This window comes from Magallana gigas, chromosome 1, assembly GCF_963853765.1.
Source record: "Magallana gigas chromosome 1, xbMagGiga1.1, whole genome shotgun sequence".
NCBI lineage: Eukaryota > Metazoa > Mollusca > Bivalvia > Ostreida > Ostreidae > Magallana > Magallana gigas.
Window position 1 is genome coordinate 44798037 of NC_088853.1, and position 18906 is coordinate 44816942.

The 18906-nt window shown below is 33.9% G+C and overlaps 1 protein-coding gene across 1 annotated transcript in view; it reads left to right on the plus strand.

Moving 5' to 3' along the window:
* The window catches only part of LOC105336745 (protogenin), an 80759-nt gene that overhangs the window by 11167 nt on the left and 50686 nt on the right, over positions 1-18906 (plus strand). Inside the window, exons 2-4 of the mRNA XM_034463617.2 lie at positions 5093-5419; positions 6280-6427; positions 9406-9578. Coding sequence (XP_034319508.2) covers positions 5093-5419; positions 6280-6427; positions 9406-9578 — 648 coding nt within the window. The remainder of the gene's footprint in view (positions 1-5092; positions 5420-6279; positions 6428-9405; positions 9579-18906) is intronic.

An 18906-nucleotide genomic window follows, 5' to 3' on the forward strand; every position in this document is an offset into this window, starting at 1 on the left:
ATTATCATAGCCACCTTCCTACGTATGTAGGCGTTATTATCGATCTAAAATGTCTACTTCAGATATTCAGATTCACCACACACAAAAAAAATCAAGTTATTATTGTATCAATTCCCAGAATATCATTTAAATAAAAAGGAAATAAAACATGTGCTTCATTTTATCTTTTAAACAACATGTTGCTTTCCACTACACAATGCACAAAAATACCATTTGTTTATGCTTCTATATTATAAAAATATGCTAGAACAAGACACGCAAAATTGTCTAAGAGAGAGAAAGAAAGAGAGAGGGGGGAGGGAGGGTGTATTTGTTTAGTCGATTAGAGAGTTGCAAGAGTAATTCTAATTTGCTCGTTTGCAGTATGGAGATCTCTGGTAGATTTCCATTTTAGTAGACGCTGCAGATATCCTGGACCAGTTCTGGGGGTAGCAAACGAATACACCGAGAGAGAGAGAGACAGAGAGAGACAGAGAGAATCAGAGAAAGACAGAGAGAGAGAAAGCTAGAGAGAGGGAGAGCAATAAGGGAGATAAAGAGAGAGTTTAGACAGAGATATCTGTTGTTAAAAGGTTACGGGTAAACTGCTATGGGCATCATCTTTTCACAAGGTGTGCATATACTTTATTATCATGTCTTTGCCCCAATTCTGCTCAACCTTGCAATGTGTGTTGGACATAAAGAGAATTAGGCAATGAATGCCTAGATGTTTGCCATTACGTTTTAATGGCCATATTACGAAGCAGTCACACCTCCTATCGGTTGATAATAAGCAATGTATATACATTGCTTTAATTAAAAGGCAAACTTTTAATGTTGCTTGGCTCAGTGGTCACCATAAGGTCACCATCAGTGACCATAAGGTTGCTGGTTCAAGTCCTTCTGTGACTTGATGTTGTGTTTTGGTTCCCTAGTCAAGGTACATTGCTTTTTTTTGGGTAGTCCACCTAGCTGCTATGGAGGCCTATTTACACTGGGTATAAACCTCTCATCAGCACTACAGAAAGTGGAGTATTTTCTTTTTTGCCTATTGCACTGACAAAAACACTTTGAATCAGATTAAAAAGTATATCTAATTTGTGATAAGACCAGGGGCGAGCCATTTTTCTACACACACATGCATTACAGGTACAAACAAACAAGGGCGTTATTTTTGGGATTCACAATTAAGTTTAAGAGCATATAGTGCTTCTTAATTAAACGTCTTGAAATTCATGCGAGAATATTATTTTGAATCTGTGTGTAACAGTGTACCCATGTTGAAGAAGGTAGTGTTACAAGGACATTGTATTGTGTGCATAGATATTTAATGGAGTATATCTCAGATTTCCATACATGTTATCTTTTTATCAACTTTTATTTCTTTTACAGAAAAGTTTTTGTGTCTCATGTTTTTCTAGGTAAATTTAGGCCACAAGTCCAAGGTTAATTCTATATGTTTAACGTAACAGTAACCCGCCCACAGAGGTTTAGGAGGAATTCTGTTTTAAGAAAAACAAAGGATTTTACTAATTAAAATACTGCAATCTGTAGAAATTTGAAATGTTTAGAGCACATTATAGACTATATATATCAGACACACAATTGGATTTTCTGAATCAGGAAAGTTCATTATTGAAGAGATTGCCTACATGTAGCCATCTTCGCTAGCCAAGGGTTTTCGGTCCACTTTAGGGAGCAAAGTGGACCGAAAACCCTTGGCTAGCGAAGATGACATATAGCCTGATTACTCTTTGTACAGTATTATTTTGTATTAATTTAGATTATTAAGAATCATTTGTTTTAAATTTTGCCCTCGTATGTTAAAATTTGGTATTTGAAGTGACGTTAAACATTGAATTAACTTTGGACGGCCTTATTCATACACACACAAAAAAAGCATTTAAAAAACTACTTAAGATGATTCTATGTCATATTTGTATAAACATCTTGGTGTTAGAATATATTATTTATCACAGATAATGTTGACAAAATAGTTTGAACATATTTTTTAAGTTGTTGCTATAAGATTGACAGATTAAATTAAAAAAAATGAAAGAAATTGAGTTTTTATATTTAAGTTTGAAAATAAGTTGTAAGATAAATTGAGATGATAAAAAAAATATAGAAAATTATTAGTACATGTACTCCGTCTTAAATTATAAGCGATATTGGGGAGAGCTAGGAAGAAATCATGATAGGAGATGCATAGGGCTTGCAGAACCCTCATATAATTTTCACCAGTGCCCAATTATCACTTTTATGTTTAAGATAAATTTCTGCAAATTATAAAGTACCTGATATTATGTACATTCTGCAACATTCTGGAAGTTGCTCCAGTGACCCCCCCCCCCCCCCTCCAAAAAAAAAATAAATCTATTTTAGACAAATTACTCTCCGCATTTCTGCAGTTAAAGTTAATAATGAAAGCTATTTGGCACTTTAAAAAATGCGATAAACATAATTTTTTAGATTATGTAACAATGATATTAATTAACCTCAAATAAATAAATGCATGAGGCTTAAAATTGGGGCATTGACCGAATATAGCTTCATATAGCTTACTAGGTCACTATTTTTAGGTGAATTTGCAAGAGGCGTACTAGTTGCAGGATAAAATAATTATGTAACCCAACGCTTCATTTAGACTTTGCATTATTGAACGACTAAAGAGCATTATGAAAAGGGGACGGGGGTGATAGAGAATAAGCATTTTTGGAGAAAAAAAATGTGCTAAACAAAAAAATAAAAAAAATAAAAGAGAAACCAAAACAGCGGGGTTATCATCCTGGGCTCGAGCCACTGTGATAAACAAACTCAAAAATAGCTTGCACTGAGCTCCCATCAGCTGAACTGTGAATTATGTAAGAGAGATATCGCGTAACACGGCCACCGTAACAGATAGTGTTGAACAAGTCATCCACAAATAATCAGTTGCCGGGTTACTTGACCTCTGACATCTGAATGCTTGATTTAGGTCAACACCTGATACCTGGCAGGCTCTCAGGTTATCACCTAGGCCAGGTAAGATTAAAGGGGGGGGGGGGGAATTAAAAATAAAATTGATGTCAAGATATTTGACCTATAATTTGTTTTATGAACATAGAGTTATATGCGGGTGGGGTGGGCTTGGGGGGGGGGGGTGATGGGTTGCATTCAGCAGCAAGAGTTCATGTGATGTTGACTAACCTCTGCATGCATATTCATGAATTATTGATTGATATCTTGAAGGTGTAAATGTCAAAATGATTATGAATATTAAATGCATATCTACAAATGTTACTCAATCATTAGATGGCACTCATCTTTATCAACTGAACTATATGGTTTTTGATGAAAAATGATGCTTTGAACTACTTACATATTTAGAATATACATAAATTTATGTTGTCAAATGCCTAATGATTGTTATTTATATCATATTTAACACATTGATTATAGGTATGGAAAAACCAATTTTGCCCTAATATTGAAATTTAATTGGGTATTGGTTTTGCTAAATGAATTAGTATATGGCTTGTTTGATTAAAATATTGGGTGTTATTTTCAAATTCTTTGATATACAGTTATGGACTTCAGATTCATGATATATCACAATATTGCAAATGCACATTTAGTAAAATTTGTAATGATTTATATGTATTATGGAAGTCCATGAAATATTACCTGTACCTATAATTTATACCTTAATTTAAGAATTAAAGTGTCAAAAATCTGTCTCATATTGGGGAAAAATAGATTACATATAACCTTATATCCATGCAACTTTCTTGTAGAACTATTTTAACATGACCTTGGACTTTCAGTAGAACATTACTATTTATTTCTTGCGTTAAAACAAGTTAAAAATGGCTGGCTTCAGGTGAAATATACACCAATTGAGTAGTCTTAGCTCAAAAGCCAGACAAATCGTGTTAATTTCAAAGAGCAATGGCTGAGTGGCCTACAATGAAATAGACAGGTCTACGTCACATTGCTCTTTGACACCAACAGCCCAAAGTCCAAGCTCCTGTTGAAATGGTTCTAATATAAGTTTTACTGCTATAGCCATGATTTAAGACCAAAGTTGAGTCGTAATATTGACACTGTAGCGTTAAGTGGAATCATTGAACACCCCATCTTGAACAAATCTGCATGTATCATGACATTTTTAAAGTAAATGTCGTAAATCAAAATGGTGGCAGCAGCTGTTTCTTCAAGAAGCCGTTCTTGGCATTTAAGAAAGTGAAATTTTTGGATCTTCCTGAGAAGACATATTGTCTCAAGGAGGCTGAATGGTCAACAAATTTAACATCAGAAAAACTTTAAGATATATATGATTTGCTTAGCTCTCTAAGCTATCCCATATTTAGTAAAGAAAGAATCCACATATTTTGCTTTAAATTTTGATACTTTCCGGTTCCTGTATGTTTTAATAGCAGAGCTATTCTTCTAAAGGAGGTCAATACAGTCTTAAAATGGCCACAGCACAACCATCGAACCCTTTTATAAAAAAAAGGATACGACACTGCCATACATTATGGTAAAATCTGCCCGGGGGAGGACAGAGTTCATCCAGTTCAATTTTGTTTGAACAAATCTAGAATTCTCTATCTTGCTCTGGGTCATGTTAATTAATAACAATTCCAATCGAATGTTGTTTGGTCGATTCAACTTGATTGTTTGATTTTTCTCGCAGGGTACCGTAATTAATTTTTCATCTTTCATGAGAGAATTTTATTCAAAATCAAAATCTGCGAAAATATAACATTTGTGTTAATCGGTTTATTAAGTTGGATTAGAATTAAATTAAACAAGAATCGTTGATATGTTTTATTCAATGAATGTATTACATTATAATTATTATATTGAGTTGGATAAAATTCAAATTCAATATGTGAAATACTGTATACAGAGAATATTCATCCCCGTTTTATTTTCCCCCTTTCGCCCTTGTTGTGAGCGGGAGATTTAAGACTGGGCCAAATCCAATATCTCATATCATCCCTCTTTAAAAACAACTGTGTTTGGGGAAATTTAAGATAGGGCGAAACTGTTTGCAAGTGTAGAAGGGCGAAAATTACATGGATGACAATAACCCTGTATACATTTATCTTTTTTTATTTGATTCCAGCTACAAGCATCATTCCAAGCAGTGAGGCAACAGGAAGCAATCCTCAAGTCGTCGTAGTACAGAAGAATTCTCCACTCCTGTTGAACTGTTCTGACCCGACCTTGTCATGGATCAATAACTCCGAGGTCAAGTTCACCTGGTTCAAGGATGGAGAGGTCGTGACCCCAGATTCGAGAAGGATCTCTGTGAATCAGAATGGGTCGTTATATTTTCAAAGTATTAAGCGGAAGAAGAGGAAGGGACTGGATGATGAAGGCTTATACGAATGTCAGAAGACATTCACCGTGGGAACCGTGATTGTCAGAAGGGTCAAAGTTCAGATAGCAAGTAGGTCAAAGGTTAAATCTGTCATTTCAATTATTAGGTCAAACAACGCGAACTATAAAGGAATGCCATGATAACAAATATGCTAGGAATTTTTGGCAACATTTTTGGAGAATTATTTCCTATCATTATTGGTTTCATAGGATTGTAATTCCCTGTTTTGACTCCAACACTTACATATAGAAAAAACTTTCATTTTTTTTTTGAGGGGTGAAAAAAGATGCGAATTTAGAAGATAATTACTAAATACCTGTATATCATCTATACAATGAACAAATACATGTAGCATTTTTGCTGTAAGTTGATTTCCATTTGAAAAGTAAATATAATGGAGCCAGTTGAAATAGGGGAACATGAATTATTCATGGAAGAGAGAGTTGAATCACATTCAGTAACTGGCTTATACAAGACTGTGGCCTTGCAGTCGGTTTCCGATGATACATTCCTATTAGCTCTTGGGAGCCTTTTCTAGATGGTTCGGCAGAAATCTGGAAATTTTAACACCTACCACAATTTCTGTTGATTGACTTACAGATTTGATATACCCAGGTAAACTAAAAAATTATATGCTTAGAGTATTATTAGGGGAGGGAAGGAAGAATATCTTGCAACATTTGATTGACAATATTTTAAAAATATATTTCCTGTAATATACAGAAAGGTTTAGACACAATTAAGTTTTGCTTATACACTTAAAAGGTCTAAATTTACCATTTTCAACATTTTGCAGATACTTGTACATTAATTAATAATGCAAATAATCAACTGACATCCAATTGTTCAATGATGGAAATTCATTTCTTTTTTGCTTCTTTGAATCTAATTTTTATGCATATTTATATTTATCATCGTTTGATTGACAGGAATATCTCGAACTTTCACTAAGGACCCCCAAGACCAGAGAACTGTGAGAGGAGGTGTGGCCAGGTTTGAGTGTCAGGTGGAGGCCACACCCCCTCAAGTCAAGTACATATGGAATAAAAATGGGCAACAGCTTCCTTCAAACAACAGGTAGATTGCTATGTATAAAAACATATTAATCATTAGTTTATTTCAGGAATGAATTTAATTTCTACCTATATTATACAAGTACTGTAGATTCCTTATTTTACGCTTTCATGTTGTTTACATGTGTCCCAAAATTAAAAGCGAGATTTTAAAATTCGCGAGACGGACTTCTCGCGATTTTACACGGATATTAATTCCTCGCGTTTAATTAGGAATTTACAGTATAACATAACTTGGAGCAGTGTACGCTTTATAAACAGCAAAACGGTTTATAAAAAAAGCCGTAAATGCACCTTGGTATGTTATATGAGTACAACATAGTGTAACGGGATGGGAGAAATAAGGACGGACCAGACCGGGATTCGAACCCGGGCCCCCTGAATCTCTAGTCAGGTGCTCTACCATCTGAGCTATCTGTCTGACCATCACATTCCTCCCCCTTAAATGGTCTTTGTCACTCAGTATGTTTTGCACACGTGTGGTATTGTGATGAAGACAAGCTTATGTTATATGATATTAGATGAATTTCTGCGGATCAAATAAGCTGTTTCTACCAGATTTAAATTAGATTATCATATGAAATTGAATTTTGACTTTATGAGTGTGGATTAATTATTAATTCATTTCCAAGGTGGCCTTTGTGGAAGAAAAATGCTTTAATTATCACACCAAGTACATTAATAGGGTTAAAATTCCAGGTAGCTGAAGTCCAGACAGGAGAGTGTCTGCATATATGGTGTTTCTTATAATTACTGTATTATTACGGGGAAATATTCGCCCCTGTTTAATTTTTCGCCCCTTTCGCCCTCGTTATCAGCGAGCGAATTTAAGACTGAGCAAATTCAGTGTCTCGGATTATCTCTCTCTCTAAAGCAATATGAGCTGCATTTTTCACGTTGAATTTTTTTTTTTTACTAAAATGTTCTTTTCTACTAAAAGGACAAAAATATCATGGTTTTCAAATTTCTGTTAGCCATATTTTTGTTTAAAAGGCCGTTAAGAAGGCTTATTTGGAGCAAAATTGAATTATTGTCGTCCTGTACAAAAATTGATTTGCTATATATATTCTTTAGAAAAGAAATATTTCCTCTGACAAAAATTTATGATTTTTTCAAATCTTATTTATCTTAAAAGTTTAAGTTACATGCAGACTTATCATTCTAGCAGGTTTTTGTAGCATAATAAAATTCGCTCATATTGCTTTAAACACAACTGTGTCTTGGCGAATTCAAGACAAGGCGAAACTGTTTGCACGTGAAAAAGAGCGAAAATTACTCTGGACGAAAATAACTTGATCTGTGTATTACGTAGAGTAAATTGTCTAGTTATTAAAGGGAAGGGAGAAGTAATTTAAGTGATTAATGCCTGAATTAGGCATACAGTGAACACTTAAATAGATTAATATACGTACAGTGTCATGACCAGACAATATAATGCTTTGATGCAGTGATGGAGCATTTACATAGAAATTTAAAAAAAGTGTTTAACTTAATGATTCCTTCTGCTTAATTAAGGGCAACAAAGGCATGGAAATTTTTGTGATTTGATAATTAATTTGCACTTAATAAGAAACATGATTAAAACATGTACATATATGTATATATAAATTGTTATTAAAATGTTTGCTTTATTAAGATTTTAATTAATGCAACACAATTATGACTCTTTTACAGTGCATGATATATTATATAATGGATGCATGCTTGCGATGAAATCAGAAATATTGTGCCCCAACATGGACAGTCCAAAATACTCAAATTTATTCAAACAGACATTAGTCTGTGTCAGTAAATCTTCGACAAGCAGCTCGTCTGAGATTTACGGAGACAGCCGGAACGTCTGGTTGAACGAGTCTTAAGCCCTACCACAGTCAAGTTCAGTGCTGAAAGTGCACAGGAAGTAATTATATGTGTATTATACAGGTTAAAACCTGTCTGGGTCAGACCTGAGAAATCAGGAAGAGCTAGCTATAGGTTAATTTCATTGCCAAGAAGTTGGCATCATATATATATATGTGTGCTTTGAAGATAAAATTTAAAAAAAGGGCTGAAGATTAGTTTATGTTATTTAAAAAAATTTTGACGTGACATTTATTACTTAATAATTGGGGTTTTTTTTTCACCTGAGAAATATTCACAATGTAATATCATTCTAAATGTGCGTGCATGCATGATAATTACTTGCTGACAATAATTGTGAATTCATTCATGCCACCACTTTGTATGTTTCCTATTAATGCGTTCATTTTACATATACCATTGAATGCCGTTGATTTAAAATACTTTTTTAATTCTCCAAAAAGTAATGACAAAAAACTTAAGTAAGATTATAAATTTAGATGCCTTTCAAGCCTTCTTGTGGTGATAAAATACCTGTAGTGTCATTTTTTGGGTGCTGTGGCATTATCATTGTTAATGGGTGGATTTTATGGATGACACCTTATTAATAAGCTTTAAAATCTTAATTATTATTTTACATCCATATGTACTGTGAGTTAGTTACATATATATAGATATATATATATATAGTCGATGAAGATAAATCAAATTTCAAAGCAAAATTATTTGGGTTGTTTCCGTTTTTAAATGTTTAATAGTTTTTGGCCAGAAATATCATATGTCAATGTTTAGAACCATTTTAACACAACCTTGGACTTTCAGTAGGATGTAACCATCCATTTCTTGCGTCATAACAAGTTAAAATGATGCTGGTTTCAAGCGAAATACACACCGATTGCGCAGCCTTAGTTCAAAGGCTAGACAAATCTTGTTGATTTCAAAGAGCAATAGCTGTAATGCCAGCAAAGAAATAGACAGGCCTAGGTCACAATGCTGTTTGACACAACTACTCAAAGTCCAAGCTCTTGTTAAAATGGTTCTAAGGGAGAACTGATGGTTTAAGTTTGGTGTCCATCTAGCCACCTTAAATGATTACACAGTACATGATAATAACCACTGTTGAGATGTTGGTTGATTTTGTAGATACACTGAGCTTCCCATGGGAGTACTTCAGATCCACAATGTTCAGGACTCGGACAAGGGAGCTTACTCTTGTTCTGCCCTCAACACATTTGCTGATGCTGAGGGAGCCCTGCCATCCTCAGTGTTACGTCACAGTAAAGAGGGCACACTCACGGTCCTCGCACCATCCTCAGGTAAAGATGTTTTATGTTGTGTATAGTTAATGCTATATTTAAGGATGGTTCCCTTATTGTTATCACTATGAATAGTGGTGTCATCAGAGTTACTATAAATAGTGGTGTCAGGGGCTGACAAATCCGATTGCCCGACGCCCGGGGCAGGTGATTTTTCCGATCGGGCAAGTAAAAAATCGGTAGGGACTTGCCCATGGGCAAGTGACTTTTTAAATTTTCGCATATGTACTGGAAATAAAAATACCGTATTTCGCCGAATGTAATACACACTTTTTTCCTAGAAAACTCTTTACGATCTAAGGGTGCTTAAATTATACATCAGAATAGAATGTTATTGATTATAATCTGTTAATAGATAAATACTTATAAAATGGCAATTTAATATCAATCTGAGCTGTTTATACTTTGATCAACTTCTTTGAGCTGTGTTTACTGTTTCCATGTACGCCACCATAACTGATGATAAAAATAGATGTGTACGCCGCCATAACTGATGTTAAAAATAGATGTGTGCCTTTGTAATCGTAATAATCATAATCATAGCCTAGAACTTTTTAAAATTAAAATATAAGACCTAAATTTTTAATTATAATTAATTTGAATTAAACAACTCACTGAAGATTTATTTCATCTTTAATTTTTAACACCTCTTCGGCCGTGAACACGTGTTCGCGCTTGTCACCTATTATCTCGGACATTCACCTAAGGTAAAAGAAATTATAAAGACACCCAAAACTGTTAATAATTTTTTTTTTTACCTTTACAACAAATCCAACTAAATATCAATATGTAATGTGTTGATTTTTTAACACATTCTTGAGAAAACCAAGAGGAAGAGATGTTGAATCAAAACTATATATTATGGATTATGTTCTAATTCGTTACACTCAACCGAACATAAATAATTTATAAAATAAATAAACACAGTGTGTAGGTACAGAAGCGCTCTCAAGAGTGCAGTTTATTCGAATAAAGTTATAGACAAATATCTTCAGTTCTCCTCAGTTCTCTACAATAATGAGAAAAATTGTTAATTACAATAAAATGATACACGAAAACAAGTAGGGTGGGTGGGTGGGGGCCACGTCTAACTGCACGAAGAGAGAGCCTTCGAATGGCGCTAATTTCTTTATACACTTAACACGAGAAATCGCTCCTCTCTAATTTAAATACCTGTATAACAGGTGAAATACTTATTATAGAAACCAATCAAATTTGGTTTCCGGTATAAATATAAATAAACAAAAACACGTGTTCGATAGACACACGTGTCATCATACCTTTAATAAATACATGAGTACCAGGTATTAAAAGTGGAAAAAATTAAAGTAAAAACATCGTACGGAATGTGTATTGATTTTTAATCACAATAAAGAATTTGGTCGGGCTAGTAGATATTGAGGTAGGGCAAGTAAATTTTGCTTAGCCACTTGCCCGAGGACAAGTGCTTAAAAAATGTATTTGTCAGCCCCTGGGTGTCATCAGTGTTACTATAAATAGTGGTGTCATCAGTGTTACTATGAATAGTGGTGTCATCAGTGTTACTATGAATAGTGGTGTCAACAGTGTTACTATGAATAGTGGTGTCATCAGTGTTACTTAAGATAGTGGTGTCCTCAATGTTACATTAGAAGTGGTGTTCTTATTATTCAAACCAATTGTTGGTATCCTCAGTCGACAGAGTTAATATAAATAGTGATGTTTTCATTTTTTCTATAGCAGTGTCCTCATTGTTCTTTCAAATAAAATTTAGTGATGCCATCAAAAACGATGTCCTTGAAATGTGATTCTATAGTTACTGTAAAGAAGTATCCTAGTGTTACTTTGAATTTTGTCCTCAGTTTTACAATTATTAGTATTCCCCCTTATTTGAACCTCATGATGTAAAGTTTGAGTTTGTCTTTCATGTTACCATAGATAAATTGCAGTGACTTCAGTGTTGCTGCAAATAGTAATTTCATCATTTTAACCATGTTATAAAAACTGAAGGATGTCCTATGAGTTTCTATAAATTGCAAGGTCCTCAATAGTTATGTCCTCATTTTAAAGAGTAAAAGCAATGTCTCGATGGTGTAATGAATTGTAATGAATTGTCATTCTGATTTGTTTCAACTAATTATTATGTAACTCTATGGTTCAACTAATAATCATGTCATCAGTGGTTCAACTAATTGTCATGACCTCATTGGTTCAACTTATTATCACGACCTCAGTGGTTCAGCTTATTGTCATGACCACAGTGGTTCAACTAATTGTCATGTCCTCAGTGGTTCAACTAATTGCCATGGCCTCAGTTGTTAAACTTATTGTCATGTCCTCAGTGGTTCAACATATTGTCATGACCTCAGTGGTTCAACTAATTGTCATGGCCTCAGTTGTTCAACTTATTGTCATGTCCTCACTGGTTTAACTTAATGTTATGACCTCACTGGTTAAATGAATTGACATGTTACTTTTGTTTCAACTAATTATCATGAACTTGTCTTCAGTTGTTTAACTAAATGGCATGTCCTCAGTGCTCAGGAGTTTAACTTTTTGTTATGTCCTCAGTTGTTCAACTTATTGTCATGTCCTCAGTGGTTCAAATAAATGTTATGCCCTCAGTGGTTGAACTTTCTGTTGTGTTATCAGAGGTTCAACTTATTGTTGTGTCCTCAGTGGTTGAACTTATTGTTGTGTCATCAGAGGTTCAACTTGTTGTGTCTTCAGTAGTTCAACTTATTGTTGTGTCCTCAGTGGTTCAGCTGTCATTGGTTCAACTTATTGTCATGTCCTCAGTGGTGTAACTTATTGCTTTGTCCTCGGTGGTGCAGTGAACTGCAATGCCATTGAGTAGCAGAGCTCATCATAATTACTGTAGATAATAATGTGTCATTTTTCAGTGAACTATAATTAATGTGGTGTGAGACACCTGTCCATATCAATGTGGATAAAAGTATGTTTTAATTAAGATTCTTTTACCTGATAAGACTTTTCAAATTCTTCAATATTTAGCCTCAAAGTATGCCTTAAAAAGTTTTGGAAAGATAATGATTTTAAGAGCCTCAGTAGGATTTGAACTCATGACTTACAGATTCACAGTAAATGCTCTAAACCACTGCACTTAATTTCTTGGTGTAGAAATGGAAAAGAAACAAATTGCATGATTATTCTTGATTTTATTATTTATTTCAATGGGAAGTACATCAATATATGGAGGTGTCCCGTACTACCTTAATAAGATCAATGTCCTTAGCTTATGGACATCAGCTGATTTCCAAAATGTTAGAAGCATTAATTTCATTCCACGGTCAAAAGCTCTGATGTCATTGTAATAGTTATGTCATATATATATAAATAAATATGTAAACTTAATAGATATATCATTTAAGTAACCTTGTTATGTAAGCATTATGTCATTTATGTAACAAAAGATTATTAATTGTGTTATTACCTTAATGCCATTTTAAGCTGTAAGACAGTACATAGAAACATTAGATTTATTAACAGAACGTACCATCTTCACATGTTGAAGCTTCCGTTAATATTGCATGCACATTACTGAATTGCAGATAAAAATAACTTGTCCTTGGTGTTACAAGCATGGAGGATATCATGAGTATTTGCGACAGACTGTTTATAAACTTCAAGGTTCCTCAGACATAGTACAGTGTGCTTGTACTATAAATAGGCAGATCTCACAATTTTAAAGGGGGCCCTGGATAGTCAACAATTTATAGCAATATGAGCTGTATTTTTTTAGAATTTTATTTTGCTGCAAAAACCTGCTAGTATGATAAGTCTGCAGATAACTTAAACTTTTATGATAAATATAAGGTTTGGAAAAATCATTAATTTTTGTCAAAGGAAATATTTCTCTTCTAAGGAATATATAGCAAATCAATTTTTGTACAGGGTGTCTGACAATAAATCAATTTTGCTCCAAATAAGGCTCCTAAACGGCCTTTTCCACAAAAATATGGCTTACTGAAATTTAAAAACCATATGTCATTTTAGTAAAAAAAAAAATTCAACATGAAAAATGCAGCTCGATCATATTGCTTTAACCATCTACCTAAAATTTTGATGCATCATTTGTTTAGCTTATAATGCCATGTATACTGTTATACTATTATTTAGTAAAGAAAAAAATCCCTTTATTTTGACTTTTAAAGTTAGGTATTTCCCCATATTTTATATAACAGTCAAGAGCTCTTTTTCATAAGGAGATCAATACTCGTCTGTCTAAAAATGGTCACAACCGTAGAGCCCACTTAAGTATTAAGTAAACGTCTGGTAAAAGTCCATACTGCATGGGAAATCATACCGTGGATGACATTATGATACATGTCCCAGCTGGTACTTTTATTGATGACCCATACAAAGTCTTTAATTTAAAAGTTTACTTTTAAAGAATGTTAAAGTTTTACTTTTGCAAGGTATAACTATTCTAGCCGCTCTGGTACTTACTGCTACATTAAAACAGCGAAATGTTGGACGGTATTCTGTGGAATCATTGAAACTCATCTAATTTTCATGGATTATAATAATTTTTTGAAAGGTTAATTGCTGGAATTTTAAATTTTGTGGATGCTGTTGTATGTTTGTACCATAAATAATAACTCTGTTTCATTATTCAACGAGGATAGTAATTGATGGGTGAGCTGTGGCTGTAAAATACATGGAAAATTACCCCCACAAATTATCAAGGTTTTTACAGTACCATAAATTCCATATGAAATGCAAGGAATTGATATTTCATGAAGTCATGAGAAGAATCTCTCGCAGATTTAAAAAATCTTTCTTTAATTTTTTCTAACAGTTGGAACTTATATAAAATCAAAGTAAAAGTCAGGTACTCTATGTTCCTGCGAGTTGACACAAAATTGGCAGAATTGTAAAAAAAATTATTGTATACTACACATAAAATAAAGAATCTACTGTAATCCGCAGTTCTAAAAGGTCAAAGGTCAAGGTCCCACCGTCAGTGCACAAGTACTTCTAATTCTAAGAGGTCAAATGTCAAGGTCCCCTGTCAGTTCACAAGTAAATACTGATTTCAGTCGACTCTCTCGACAGTATCAATGTCGTTGTACCTCGTATGACTCTTGAGAGATGTGATGGTATGATTATGGCATCGGTGTCAAGTATGCTTTATCTGAGAGACTTAATTCTTGGTGCATTACATAACGTGTAAGCTAGCTGGGCCTTGCGTTTAATGTACTGCCATTCAAAGAATGTGTGTTCTTGACTTCTTTTTGCAAAATGAGTTCTTCTTCTCAACATATCATACTTGTACTATGATGTCTCGGAATATAATGCTTGTACATTGTATAAATTTTGTGATAAATATATATATATATATATATGCTCAGTACAATGTACTACACCCAGTACTGTCTCGCACCTACAGTATAGATCAGACCCAACCTAACACCGGAGTAAACCCGGCCCAATTAAACCCTGGATTTACTTTTGGGGTTTACTTTTTGAAAATTTGGGTTCACTTGGGGTTTACTTGGGGCTCTGGGTCCACTCTAGTAAACCCAGAAAGTAAACCCTGGGTTTAGTTGGGGTTACCATTTACTCTGGTGTTAGGTTGGGTCTGATCGGTACTGTAGGTGCGAAGGCAGTACTGGGTGTAGTACTGAGCGTATACGCATTCATCACGAAATTTATACAATGTGAAAGCACTATATTCAGAGACATAGCACTAGAACTAGCTAGTGGGTTATTTAACCCTTCGACTCAGTCGGTTTCGGTTTAAACTGAAGGGTCCTGGGTTCAAGTCTAGTTCTGGTCGTTCCTTTTCTTCTATTACAAATGGTGAAGTATTCTTTAGCTGTACCTTTTTATGTGCAATGTATATCAGAATACAATTTATGTTTTAGATTTAATCTCATTTGTACAGTAATAGAACCATTTTAACAAGAGCTTGGACTTTGGGTAGTTTTGTCAAACAGCAATGTGATGTAAGCCTGTCTATTTCACTGATGGCCACTCAGCCATGGCTCTTTAAAATCAACAAGATTTGTCTGGCTTTTGAACTAAGACTATGCAATCTATGCAGATTTCACTCAAAACCATTAACTTATTTTGATGCAAGAAAAAGATAGTTACATCCTACCGAAAGTCCAAGGTCTTTTTAAAATGGTTCTATATGTACTATTTTATTGTTTCTATATATATGATATTGACTTACAATCATAAGCGAAAATATGCCTCTGCGTTCGCATTGAAAATTTGAATGAAATTCTGTATATTGATTTAAGCCTTAAATTTTCCACACACCTGGGAAAAGATCTGAATGCAAGTCTATTCTTTTTAATTATTTAAAGATATGGATTTTTTAGCATGACTTGAAAATTACAGAAAAATTTTGATTTTTGGGGAAAAAAATTAACTTTTTAAAGTTTACCACTCTTCGTGAAAATAAAAGTCCCTGAAGGATTCAAACTTGGGACCAGGGGGTTGGTAGACCGAAGCTAAACCCATTGCGCCACAGAGATAGACAACAAATTTAGGCAATATAAATTGTTAACAATGCGTTAAAATCGCCAAGTTGTGACGTACTGTCATAAGAAAGTAGAAGTCATGGGGTTTCAACGATCCTTAAGGATTGAAATTGATATTATCTACCAAATTTATCAATTATTAACTTGATCTTATAAATTAATTTTAAACAGTTTACTACGCTTAATTTAGAAACCACAAACTATGCCAGGTGGAAAATTTCTAAGTTATAGGTCAAGGTCAAAGCAAAATTCTCTGAAATTCTTTTTATCACATTGTTCACTATGTAAGCGGGGCCCTTTGAGATAGTCACCATCTCAATGTTGTCTAGTTTTTCCAAAATCATAACTTTATGAACACATTCGGCGAAAATAAAAAGCCATTAATAATTTCAAGTTTTTAGATTAAAATGAAATTAGACCCTCCTGCGTCAATATTGTGATGCACCCCTTTGCAATTTCAATTACCTTCCAACAGGATTTGACTGATAGATGCTGATGGTTATGGCTTTCTCTTTATTTTATGCGTTGCGATGTCAACCTCTTTTATTACAGCATTCGTCAAACTTCCTCGTTGAATGAGTAGGCTTATTAAGGCTTGTGTGCAATTATGGACCATATATACAATTTCATTTTTATCTGCCGACGTGTGAATGCAGGGTTCTCCAGTTATATCTCAGTCACCGCAAGTCAGGAAACGTTTATATTATTATATAATATTAATATTTAATCGGTGATGATTTTCCTACATGGTGAGGGGATCATCCGGGGAATTTAAATAAAATGGACAAATCCAGTCTGAGAGTGGTTTCTTATCTCTCTCATTAACCATTGATAGTTTAACGCAGGATAATGAGTTATTTAAATTGTAATTAAATGAAAATGAATTAACAATCCAACTTAGGACTGTAAACATTTATGTTTTGAGAGATCAGTTGCAGATTCAGCAATACAATCATATATGTTCTCCCATTGGATGATGAGAAGGTCCAGGAGGTTTTTGTTTGCCTGGGGATTGGGTTGGGGAAGGGGGGGGGGTGGGTGGGTGGGTGGGTAAAAGACCTGTTGATGATTAATTAGCTCCAGTATAGGAAATCATGGTATTGTGAATGCATGCTTAATATATCATCATATTCACTATATCTTTTCTCCCAATCACAGGTCTTGTTGGCCATATCACAAAGTTTGGAATTTTTTTCTGGCTTTAAGAACTATATACTCAAGTTTACAAAAATACACAGACCCCCCCCCCCCCTCCAAAAAAAAAAACCAAAAAACATATGCAGCTTTCTATTTCTTTTAATTCAGTGAATTTAAGGATTTTTTTGGAGGATGATGTGATTGGGTTGGATTTGTTCAGTTATAATCCCTTATACTGTGGGAGCATTTAATTTCATGGGGGCCAACTTTCTTGCATTGTCAGTATTTTGCTTATTCGTGGGGATGTAATTTCGTCGATGCGTCGGTCTTTAGTTTCAGTAGGAAAACTATATAATCATTAGTTTTCGTCGAGGATGTAAATTTGTGGGTGAGGGCTACCCACGAATACCACAAAAATTGAGCCACTACGAATTATAATGATACCACAGTATTTCCTGTTTTAGTACCAGTACAAAAGCTTATAATAAACTGTCAATGGTGTCTAGTTTATTGCGCATCATTTACTTGAATTTAATGATGGTAAGTTGAGAGAATGGTCGTGAGAGCATATATCATTCTGCATCTAATGCAATCATTTATGAGAGGGTTAAAAATTGCCATCTTGAAATAGGTTTTCTGTACAAGTTAATGATTATGCAACAATTCATAAGGACTTATAATAAAGCTATATATAAATGACACTCACAGAAATTTGAAATATCTTTAAGGTACAAAGATGAAGTGACAAGAGATACAACTCCCAATTGGGCAAATTACTATAATTAACTAATCATCCATAAAATATTTTCATTTGACAAATATTTTGAAAATTGGATTCTTGACAATTTTTGTGTCGGAATGATATACTCAGCCTGCTGAAATTGTGTACATGTACATCTAGAAATTTTTTTTTTCCTCTGAAAATCATATTTCATAATCGGAGCAGTGAATATTTTCATTGATTTAATGATGAGAGGGGGTGTGTACCAAAATTCAGAAGAGCACATCCACCTGAATTTATACCTAGTACGCATTTAAGGTTTCTCCACCCTTGATGTTTTTATAGTTAAATCCATGTGATATTTTTTAAAATTTGAAGATCAATTAATATGTAAACATTCAAATTGAACTTAAATATTGGTATGTTGCAAATATTTTGTTCATGCTGTAGGAGCTAACACAGTTACACTGTCAGGGCAATTATAGCAATGACAGCTCTCCAATTAAACATCACATTTTTTTTTTACTGATTTGATAATTAAAAGCAATTTTTTAGAGAAATTAATCGCAATCATTTATTTTATGTATTTTAACATTTTAAGGCCATTTATACTTGCCAGTATGGAAGCTATCACAACTTTTAGAGTGCATTTTTATACAATTTTTCAACCATGAATAAGTACAGTTTAGCAACATAAAACATCATTCTATAACTTTTAAAATAATGGTTCAAACTCGCTGAAAATTGGTACATTTGTAACTCATTATATCTCGATCCTATCAAAATTTGCAAAGAATTGTTTACTATGCCAGGTAAAAAATGATGAATTATTATAACCGGTAACGGTGAAATATTCCGTAATGCTCACCATGACGTCATGCGACAATCGAAAGACCTTAATATAATAGATATTGTGTTTCTCTTAAGGTCCTTGGTCCCGATATATTTGATAAGCCCCCAATTCATGAATACATAA